This window comes from Diplotaxodon limnothrissa, linkage group LG14, assembly GCF_057381915.1.
Source record: "Diplotaxodon limnothrissa isolate DT_005_m linkage group LG14, D_limnothrissa_male_GT1.1, whole genome shotgun sequence".
Taxonomy (NCBI): Eukaryota; Metazoa; Chordata; class Actinopteri; order Cichliformes; family Cichlidae; genus Diplotaxodon; species Diplotaxodon limnothrissa.
The window spans coordinates 35,524,313-35,535,759 of NC_140609.1; the positions used below are offsets into that span (position 1 = coordinate 35,524,313).

The 11,447-nt window shown below is 38.4% G+C and overlaps 1 protein-coding gene across 1 annotated transcript; it reads left to right on the forward strand.

The window, feature by feature from the left end:
• Positions 1–8,918: 8,918 nt before the first annotated feature.
• cxcr5 (chemokine (C-X-C motif) receptor 5) lies at positions 8,919–11,331 on the forward strand. The gene is made up of 2 exons (XM_085371419.1): positions 8,919–8,951; positions 10,222–11,331. Exons 1-2 carry the CDS (start codon positions 8,919–8,921, stop codon positions 11,329–11,331), a joined length of 1,143 nt encoding a protein of 380 aa, XP_085227545.1.
• Positions 11,332–11,447: the final 116 nt, after the last annotated feature.

An 11,447-nucleotide genomic window follows, 5' to 3' on the forward strand; every position in this document is an offset into this window, starting at 1 on the left:
AATGTGATTTGAACAGAATGTCTCATCATTTCTCAGAGTGCTCTAAAACCCATCTATTTGTAACTTTTAGGCTGCACTGTTGTGATTCAGTGTCACCAGGCTGGCCTAAAAGCTTTCTGAAAAGCCTTCAGTTGATCTAAAATGTTACAGAGAGAGTACAAACAAAGATTAAAAAGAGAGATCATAGTTTCACATATTAGCATCTCCTCTTTGGATCCCTTTTTTATATATAACTGAATGTAAAATGCTTCTCACAAACATCATCGCAGATCTTCAGGCACCATTCTATCACAAACAACAAAGATGGAGTTACTTTTAACTGCTCCCCTAGTCACAAGTTGCCACAGCCCCAGATATTTGATTTGACAGATTTTTATGCTAGATGCCATTCTTAACACAATCCCAGCATACCAATATGATCTCAATACACTATCAGAGTACTCTGATCTCAGAGTGTAGACATTTTTTTGTTCATAGTGAAAAAGCAGAATGGGATGCAGAGCATTTAGTTATCAGGCCCCTCTCAAGATAAACACACATCCTTTCTACCTTAAAGTTGGGCCTTAAATCGCCCACCTGTTACAGACAGACAGTGTTGTGGTTGTTATGGTCAGGGAGAAAAGATCATACAGAAATCAAATAAATATTTTTTTAATGATAGATATTTGTCTGTACAGTAAGGGATAGGTGTGGATGTAGCGTCATCCATGTGTTTTGGTGCATCACTGCCACCTGTTGTACAGACACTGAAGGTATCCTGTAATAATGTGTTGGTTAGGGAGAACATTAAAGTTTACCAACCAGAGGTCTCTGTTCTACACTCTTTGTCTTTCTTTTCTTGTGTGCCACACATAAAACTAATACCGCATTAGATGATGTAAACTTTTTTGATGCTCAGTTTATTTTGTGTGCGGAGAACACTGTGACTCATAACGAGTGTAAATTAATATTTGTGACATCATTTTGCTGTGGGACAATATTTTAGGTATATGCCAAAGGGTGGCAGTGTGGGGTTTTGGAGAACATGCTTTTGACTAGCAAGCTGTAACAGTTACATCTTATATACTGCCTTCTAAGACTTCTAAGACAGACTCCAAAAGGCTGATTTTCATGTGTTGTGTTATTACTTCATATAAGTTTTTTTGTTTTGTTTTACATGGTGTTAGTCCTGTTAAGATGCGGCTCTTTAAAAGAGTTGGAAACTGTTAAAGGATAAAGCAGTGCAGACCTTATAAAGTTAACAGTGCTTTACTTAATTACCCAAATGGTTATTCTGATACCTGCACAGTCTTGCAGCATGTAATCATATTTGGTGCAAAGCAAACAAACTCAGTGTGTTGTTGTCGGCTAAATTCTTTACAATTATAGTTATTATTCTTCCTCAAACCGACAGGTGTAAGAGTGAGATGAGTGGTCTTACATTTTTTCACACATATTATTGTTCTTAAATTATTTGAATTTTACTGCAACAAAATCCAACTCTATTCAAGAGACTGTGATGGCTAGATGGGATTAATTAACCATCAGAATGGGAAATTCTTCTTCTTTCAAGCAAAGGCTACCTGAAAGCCAACAGACTGCTACTTTTTGATCTGCAGAGATCTGGATGTGAAGATGTAAATGTCCCAAACTTTTGTTGAGGACTTTGGGAGAAATACCGAAACAATATCTTTTTCATCTTTCTTATGTGATCACAAAAAGACCACAGATTTATAGAACAACGTCTTGGGAATGCCACACGTATTAAAGCATTAAAGTGCCTCCTGACCTCAAACACAGCTTATAGGTATGTCTTTGTCCATGAAGGTTACAATCACACACTGTACTAACCGTGGATAGAAGATACATAATTTGAACACTTTTCAACAAATTTACAACTACAATTCCACTTTTTTCATTATATTTAATCACTTCTAACATTATATCTGTATATAAAACATAATAATAATAAAAACAACTTTCAAAAATAGTAGTGCTTGCATTCCGGTAGGTTTCAGTCAAGACAGTGTGAAACAGAAAGTGAGACAGCCTTAGCTGATGAGTCCGACATCCTCGTGATTTAAAATTTTACAAGTATTTCAGTTTTGTTTTGTTTTTTACAATACTTTAATTTTTTTTACATTATTTTTTCACAATTGTGGTAGGAAAGTATCCAGCTCATTCATGAAATGCTATTATTCAGTTGTTCACACAGTTTTAAGAGAGCCAGTGCTACCAACACTCCTGCTATGATTTCCATTTTTCAAAAACTCTAGCAAATGCTCAGTCATAGAACTTTCTCTTTAAATTGATCAGCTTTTCAAATGTAGTCATTTCTTTTGTAAAAGAACCAGCTGCAGTATTGTTAGGAATGAATGTACATGTGCAACGCCAAAAATCCCACACACGTTTCTAGCAAATAGCCTGCTCTTCAGGATCACCTTGAATGACTGAAAAACAAACATTTCTTATGTTTGGGACGTTGGTGAGTCATCTGGATGTTTACCGTGTGTAGCATGGATGAGAAATGTCACATCAACAGCTTCTATATTAATTTAAAAAAAACAAAACATGCTGAACTTTTCAGCACATTTAACAACCTGGTTGTTCAAACAGGTGCTGCATGCATGCCATCGTTGATCCCTCGTGGGTGAAACAGAGTATCGATATGCATGGTAGCCTGTAAATTCGTGTTAAGAGATGGAGTTTGTGTGGTTTTGATGTTAATGCTGTGGTCTGGTTTCACAGTCTGTTTAGCTGCTGTCTTCGCTGCCACATCTGCCCTAGAGCTGGCTGGGGATAGGGAGTCTTTTGAGTAAGTGTGAGTTTCACATGTACAAACAACTATAATCTTGGGGAACAATAGGGCATCCAGCAATGCAGCTACAAGCTCAGTATGTGCAATCCACTCCCCAGAGACTGTTATACGCTGTCACTGTTTCCATAAAGTGCTGAAATCATGCACCACCCCAAATGCATGGCTTTAATTGATAGAAATGGTGACTCCTTGACCCTTAGCGATTTCACACGCTCATGTTAGTCCCACGAGTTCAGCAGCTTGATCTGAAGAGTGAGACGGTCCTGTGCCTGATGCTAAGATGTCATGTTCTGTGACCACTGCTTGTCAGGTTAGTTTTAGAAACAACTTCTCTGTAATTGTGTGGTTCGCCATCTGCATCTGTGGTGAGAAGTGAAGCTGAGTTTAATACAGGGCCACTTTTAACCCTGACATTTGGGATTTCCAGTAATATAGTGTGTACATTGCTGTTGGTTACCTTCTTGTTAAAGGTCTTAGCATTTTTGTTGTAATTTACAACAGAATTCTTTTTTTTTTTACTTACCTTGACCAACAAGCAGCTGATAAATGTGTATTTTGTTTTTCTCAGTGACACAGTTAGTACTAAAAGCATTAATTCTGAGTAACCCGCATGGTCATGTCAAGTCAGTACTACCTTTTTGAGCTGTTCCATATATAGAGGAAGATCTGCTGCTAGTAATTCCAGCGAGAATGAAAAAAATGCTATTGGTCTTTGTCTTTCTCTATGCGGCTTTAGCAAAACAGAGGTCATGCATCCACCCTTTTTGTCTGCAGTTTGTCGGGATTTCATAATCGTAAAGTAATGGAGGTCTGCAGTATTAAGTCAGTGAAAGCTATTCGTTCCTGTTCAAGGTGGCAAAGATCACAGTCTGTTTTTAAGTATTGCAGATCGGATTTATTTCCCCTCGCAACTGCTTAATCTGTGTAACCATTAAAGGGTGGTAAGTTGGATCCTCATGGGTAATTTGGCTTATAGCAGGGTGGAGCCTGGATGACTGTGTTCTTTCTTGTGTTACAGGCCTACGCACTGCTGCTGCTGTGTTGTTGCAGCCTTGTTGTTGCTTTGCTGTAGTTTACTGACTGGCATTGACTGGTTATTTGGAGTTGTCTTTTTTGGTTTTGTGCGTGTTGGTTCCTGTTTCTTTTCTATCTCATTTACTGAGTTTTGTTCTTTATCTCTTAATTTATAGTTTGTTTGTTTGCCACCACTTATTGTGGGGGCTAGGCATGTGTGGTGGAATTCCCTCTGATGCATGCTAGTGTACACACTGGAGAAGAGGTATAATGCATCATTTAAGTGGCATTGAGAATTGCAGAGAGTCCACGGGTGAGTAATTGGTGGCACCCTTGGGCACTTCTCCCGGTAGGTTGCCTCCCCAAGTGGCCGGTCTCCACCATTTTGTTTAATTATTTTACTGATGTGCTATTTTAACTAGGGCAGCATCGTTGCAGCGAACCTTGTTCGTTTGTTAATAAAGTGTCTTGATTGACAGTTCTGTATTGCCAGCCCTGCTACCTTAGAAGTTTCCTTTCTGCAGGACTGTATTTGCAGTTATGATCTGAAACCTTGTTTTATGAAATTGACCTGCTTCACCTCTGCTTGTTAATAACAAGCCTGTGTGCCTTTTGTAACTGTTAAAATGTTTGCACTGGCTATTGTAATCTCTCCTGGGGTGTAACTTTCCTCCCCAGGAGAGGAATGGGCTCTTCCTCCTTCGCGCCGCCACATTTGCTTGTGGTTTTTTGGGAGAGAGGGACGTGCCTCCGCATAGGTGACTTTCTCTGAAGCCCATCACCTTGTGACCGTTCTCAGTGAGGAATTTCAACAGTCGGTCTCGCAGCCCTGCTTAGAAGGAAAACACATCATTAAATCATCAGCATATTGTCACAGTGTCAGCCCCTCTGGAGAGATTAAATAGAGAGATTTTTATTTTATTTTTTTTCCACTGCACTGTTGAGCATCATTTTGAATATCTTGTTCAGCTTTTGAAAGAGAAGGATGTGTACTGGTATCATGGATACTGTAAAAACCTTGACATTTATCAGTGAAAATCACTCTGACTGCACATTTGGGTTTTTTTTGTTTTTGGTCAGCTCTCTCAGACACATGTGCTGTCACTTGTATTGTGTGTGTGTGTACGCTGTTGTGGAAACTTCACCTGTTTATCATGAAATGCAAGCACAGCAGTCTGTAGGAGTTTCCACTCCAATGTGAAAGCAAATTCAAGTTGTATTTAACAATCGCTACATTTTACTCACTCATGTCATAATCAAGCTATTTTTCCCTGACACAATGACAGTCAACAAGTTTACATGTTGTTGGGATTAAATAATTTGCAGTGCCTCAATAATGATATGCTTTTTTATTAATAAGTGTTATAAAGTTATATAGTGTAGTATTAAGTGGACACAGCCCTGCAAGTTGACAGGACAACATGGTGACGGCAGAAATGCATGTTTGAAAGATTCGTTCATTGTCTTCGGAAATCTCTTTTGCGTTGTTCAGTCATTGGAAAGTCTCCTGGTCCTGCAGATTTTATGGCTCTACCACTTAGTCTGTTTACGGGTTTACTAAAATGTTAACATGTTGTCCTGCAACCCAGATAATTCATTGTAGCGAGGGTTTGTAAACACCAGATGAATTCAGTCTTTGGCCGTAATATGCCCCTCAGCTTTTTCCATTTTAGCAGCAATGTGAGAGATGGCTGTGTTGACACGCCTGCATTCATTGCACGTGCATGTGTCATTTTCACATCCCCCTCCTTCCCCTTCTCATCACCCACCCAAAGTCATATACCCCCAGTTTCCTGTTTTTCAAGATAATCCTTAACCTAACTTAACTGTCTCTCGCTGATTTTTGCTTCATACAGCAACATTTTAGGCATTTTCAGCCACATACAGAAAACAGCCATTGTTATTGCTGCCTTCACATCCTTTCCTCTTCCATGTCCACAGTAGTGCATGCTTGTGTCTTGTGCATTATCAGCTGTTGTATCCGGACTTTTTGCTTCAGTTTTGTTTTCTTGTTAATTTTCTCAGTCTTTTCTTTTTGCCATTTCTCTCCATGTATGGCAAATTTCTCAACGTTTGACCACCTTCCCAAATCCCTTTGCACAGAGTGTTTGTTTTTGGACTTCAGGGCCTTTCACAAAGCGATCTCACAGGTGAACTTCCCAGTTTGTGATTTTGGGGGGCATCTCTCCAACTAGCTGTTGGGTGGTCTAAGCAACTGTGCTTTGGACATATTTCCATTAGGTTTGACTTATTTTTCTGTTGAACAAAAGTGTATATCTCAGAAAGGTTTTATCTCCCTGGGCATTTAGTGAAGTTGTTGCATAGTGTGCATAGGTTGGTCTCACCTGCTCTCCATCCCAAGGTCTTCATCAATTGAAATTTCAGCAGTGATTCTGTCTGCTTTAGATTGGTAGGTACCTGTCTCCTAAATAATCAGTGTTCTGATCGATAGGATTCTTTTGGGAAAATAAATTCAGTGTTGAAACCAGACTTATTTTTTCCAAGATCATTCACTTCATGTCCATATCCACACTATTAACCTCCAACAGCCATAGATTAAGTCTGGCATTTTTAAAGCAGTCTTGAGCAACAGTTCTCCAGGCTTTCTGAAGTCCTGTTTTCAGAGGAATTTCATTTGTTCACTTAACACTGATCTATGAATCATTCAAGCAACAAATAACTCGAGGGATGAACCAGGGTTGTGTCTACACATCACAGAGAACTTTAAAAAAGAACCAGTTTGAAATTGTATCTTCTGGCACTTCATTATTAGCAGCCCTTTAAAAAAACAACAATGAATAAACGCATTAACATTTGTTGCAGTTTCTTTAGTTGAATACAATGACTGTATAAAATGTTTTCTACAGTCATTGGCTGAATATATGAAAAATGCCAAACATAACACATTTCTGCACATAATTTTGCCCCAATAATGTGATTCCCACAGAGCTAATAGATGGCATGGTGTGCAGTATGTTCTAAAAAATTGATAAAAGTGGAGGACAAAAGAAGAGGCAGCAGGCCTAAAACAAAAAACAACAACTAAGGTGGATGAATAGCATCTGAAAAAAGATAAAGTCCCGTCATAGAACTTGAGAGATGCGTCTGTCCCTCCTGCTGATCCATCTACTGTTCACTGGGGCATTATCAAAAATGGTCTCAGTATAGGAGCGGCTGTGAAGTGACCATTTTAAGGAAAGGAAACATGGAGAAAAAACTGAGGTTTGCCAAATTACACAAGAACTGGACTGAAACTTTTGGATAGCAGACTTCACTGTGGACACCATGCTATTTATTATTTCATATTTTAATTATTTATTTAATTATTTATTTGGTCTAGTTCAATTTAATCAGTCCAAGTGGGGACATTGGCAGTATATTATAACTGATTGGACCAAAACACTTACTGTTTATATGGTTTACAAAGAATATAAAACTTATGCAAGAGAACCCCAGAAAAACTGAATGGCTCCTTAGTTTGGTGGAGAGCTAAAAGGGATGTTTGTTGTGTAAAGAGAGCTAAAATGCAAGGCTGGTTCAGAGCACAAACTGTAAAGGGCACAGATTTGCAGTGTTGCTGCTGGCTACAGCCCACACTAGTTGTTTTTGTCATGCAGAGTCTCGTCGTTCTTGTTTTTGCAGCAAGAATGTACTTTCCTGTTTTGGAGAAATTCTGCATCTGTAGCTAAGCAGACATGAACGGAAATCACAAATAAGTCATTTTAATCATCCTGACTTTGATCACTTGTGTGGAGAAGCATCCTGTCAGCTGTTAGGCATGTATGCACTGTACTTCCACATTCGGATTTACCACAGAAACCATGTCCGTGGCCCCCACCCCCACTTCCTTTCTATCAAAAGAGAGGATAAAATTTGAATAATAATGTTGTGTAGAGTCTAAACTAAAAGATGACTGAAGTAGATTAAACAGGGTTTGTTATCTTTCTAAGAACAATATGTGTCTCTATCAAAGATATATGGTTTACTATTTGTTTTCTTTTATAGTATTTTATGTTTACATCGTTAAATACCCTTAATGAAATAGCCTTATTTGATTAACCCACGTTTTATTTATTTTTTTTTTTATTTAAATTTGATTTAAAAAATGAAACCAATCACATTTCCTGTTGATATTTGTGGTTAAGGTGATGCTGAAGCTGTAAGTAGCTTTTATGGCAAGGTATTTCAATCTGTGCAGTCACCATCCTGCTTGTTATGGCTCCTGGCCTTGGAAGAAGTGAGCCAGCCTTCCTTCAAGCAGACCTCCAGGGAAAATCTATAGGACCAGCTGAGGGATCCCAGACCAATCAGCAACTGATTGGGCACACCTGTGTCTTTAAAAGGCTGAAGCACATTCATTCAGGGGCTGCTGCTTTGAACTGAGTGTGCAGTCTGCCTCGTATGCTTCTGTCAGTGAGCTTTGCTTGTAAAACCCTGTCTCAAGTGTGAGATTGTGGCTACTTTAAATTTAAAAAAAAAAAAACCCCAATCACATTTCCTGTTGATATTTGTGGTTAAGGTGATGCTGAAGCTGTAAGTAACTTTTATGGCAAGGTGTTTCAACCTTTGCGGTCACCATCCTGCTTGTTAATATTAACCTTAAACTGGACCGTGAACATAAAAATGTTCAATTCAATTAAATTTTATTTATATAGCACCAAATCACAATTCAAGGGGCTTTATATTGTGTTGTCAGTTGTCAGTAAAAACATAAATCTGGTACTAATGACCGAGCTGGATGATCTTTCCAAACGGTCAGTAAAAAATTTAGAGGAAGGATGTATATAAATGTGCTGAAATAATTCTGTTCAGTTTAGTGCAGTTGCAACGTGCTGGTCAAAAGCTAGAATACAGGAGTGCAGTTACTTGGAATTGCATTACTGCTCTTGTGTGATTAATATAGATAACATTGTAGATAGATAACACTAAAGCTTTGATTTGTTTTTGTGTCTTTCCTTCCAGAGACGCCCATGAACCCAAAAAAAAAGAAAAAAAAAAAGAAAGACATTAGCATAGCGAATAGAGCCAGCCAGCACTGGGAGGAAGTGCAAGCATATTTCAGTACTGCAGTGTGACACATGCATTCAAGGGGCCAAGATTTATCTGCATGGCTTCAACAATGACTCTTATAGCATTTGAGGTAAGACTTAAAATAAGAAATGGTGAGATGAATGGAAAGTTAGTGCAAATATTCTGTATGACAGCACTCTTCAGCAGAGTTTTGTTGTAGTAGCACGTATAATGGGAAATTGTCTAAATATTTTAATTTAGAACTTTTTATTTGTTTTATTGTTTTTTTGTTTTGTTTTTTTATACACAACCATAAAGGAATACGTAAGCTCTATTGTTATTTCCTATCCGGTCACATATTCTGTAACTCCTCGTTAATCGTTATGAAGCTGAAAGTCTCATATAAGACATTAACATAATTCTGTACCTTCATTTTCCAAACCTCGGCCTCAGTTTTAAACTGAGGTTTTAGTTTAAAACAAGAGATTTTAAATGGAATGAGCAACATGTAGCTGCTGCCTGTGACCACGGCTCAGCTGGGAGTTTTACATTCTTCCTATATGAAAAGAGAATGAATGATGTAATTTTTTCTATTAATACACATTTGATGACACACAGATTTGGAGGGAAAAGGAAATTGAAGTTAAAATAAAACCTGTATGGTTGTTATGTTATTTCTTATTATAATCATAATCCTTTTATCAGTCTACATTACTCGCAATAGAAAATAGATGTGTAATCATTACCATAGAGAAGATTTCTTTATGAAAATATGACATTTCATCAAAAGGGAGAATCACATCTGTAATATATCATAAAAATATTTGTACGTGACTTTTTTTTCCACAGAAGTCCAGCAGTACAGTTAATATTACATTTGAATAGGATGCAGCTTTTGGTGTAACGGTGTTATGATTATTACACATATTTTGCATTTCTAATGATTTTTCTGCAGATATTTTTCCCGCAGACTTCTTTCCATATTTAGTAACATTTGATTAAACACCGAGAAACGGCACACTCTACAAGGCTTTCAGCTAGTTATTTAAGTTGTTTGTACCAGCTACTATTTTTTTTTTTTTTTTAAATATGATTAGCCACGGTTGAATCACATTTGTCAAATTTAGCTTGAAATGCCTTCTGAGTCATCATGAGAGGGAAGTGAAAACAATCTGGTCTATTCAGTGTTTCCTGCCTAAACATTAGACTGAGAAAACTGCAGTGGAAAAAAAGAAGTATTTGATCATTACATAAATGAGTCTGTTCACACTCCTGTAATGAATCTTCATCATGAAACAAAACTATTAGTCTGATCACTATCACATATGCTGCATACAACAGGGAATCTTCATTTGAGATTTCATGATTAAAAGTAATGCTCTCTTGTATGTGTTTTCAAGTTGACACCTGAAGAACTTAATAACTTGACCTATGACTCCTGCAACTTCACCGATGACTACTGCAACTGCACCGATGACTACTGCAACTTCCCCAGTGTCTACCCGTGTGATGATGTGGTCCTGCAGAGTTTTTATGGCCAGTTCCTGCCTGTGCTATACACTGTGATTTTTCTCCTGGGTGTGGCAGGGAATGGCCTGATGATAACAGTCCTGGTGACACGATGGCGCCAGCTCCGCATCACAGAGATCTACCTACTGCATCTTGCCCTGGCTGATCTCATGCTTTTGTTTACAATTCCCTTCGATGTAGCCGACAGCGCCACCGGCTGGATTTTTGGAGATTTTATGTGCAAACTGAATGAGTTCTTGAAGAATCTGAACCTCCTTTGTGGCAGCGTCCTTTTAGCTTGCATTGGATTTGATCGGTATTTGGCAATTGTTCATGCAATTCCCAGTATGCAAAGTCGCCTTCCAAGAACAGTGCACCTAACTTGTATGATAATGTGGCTCATCTGTTTGTTTTTGGCATTACCGAACGCCGTATTTGCCTCAGTGACACAGAAAAATTCAACGTCAGGCATACCTTTCCTGGCCTGTTACCACTACAGTTATGGTGCACACGCAAGCAACTGGGTTTTGACCAACAGTGTCTTTCATCATTTGTGTTTTTTCTTATCTCTGGTTATCATGAGCTACTGCTACGCAGCACTAGTAATTACTCTGTGCAACAGCCAGAAAAGTGAAGCAAAAAAAGGAGCCATTCGAATATCACTGCTTGTCACACTTGTGTTTTGCTTCTGTTGGCTGCCATATAATGTCAGTTTGATCATATATACCCTGCGACAACAGAATGTGATCGTGGATGACGACTGTAAATCAAGAGAAATAATGCTGCAAGTGCTTGAAGTGACAAAGAGCCTGGGTATCTTGCACTGTTGCCTGAACCCTTTCTTGTATGCATTTGTTGGAGTGCGCTTTCGCAATGAGATGATACATCTGCTTTGTAAACTGGGCTGCAGACGAATCTGCCTGCCTTTCCTCAGAGTCCATGGCCACAGTCGGGTATCAATTTCTGATGGAGCAACCACCAACAGCACAGTGCTCATGTAATAAAGTCCTCTAGTCCATGTGTACATGCCCTGAAAATACCCCTCCTCTGTACAGTGATCTTATAATACAATACTCATTTCTACTTTTACTGTATTTTTTTTTTTTTTTTTTTTTTT

Coding starts and splice junctions, on each gene's coding strand:
- cxcr5 (XM_085371419.1), top strand. CDS start 8,919: ATGGCTTCAACAATGACTCTTATAGCATTTGAG. Junction 8,952..10,221: donor TGACTCTTATAGCATTTGAG/GTAAGACTTAAA, acceptor TGTGTTTTCAAG/TTGACACCTGAAGAACTTAA.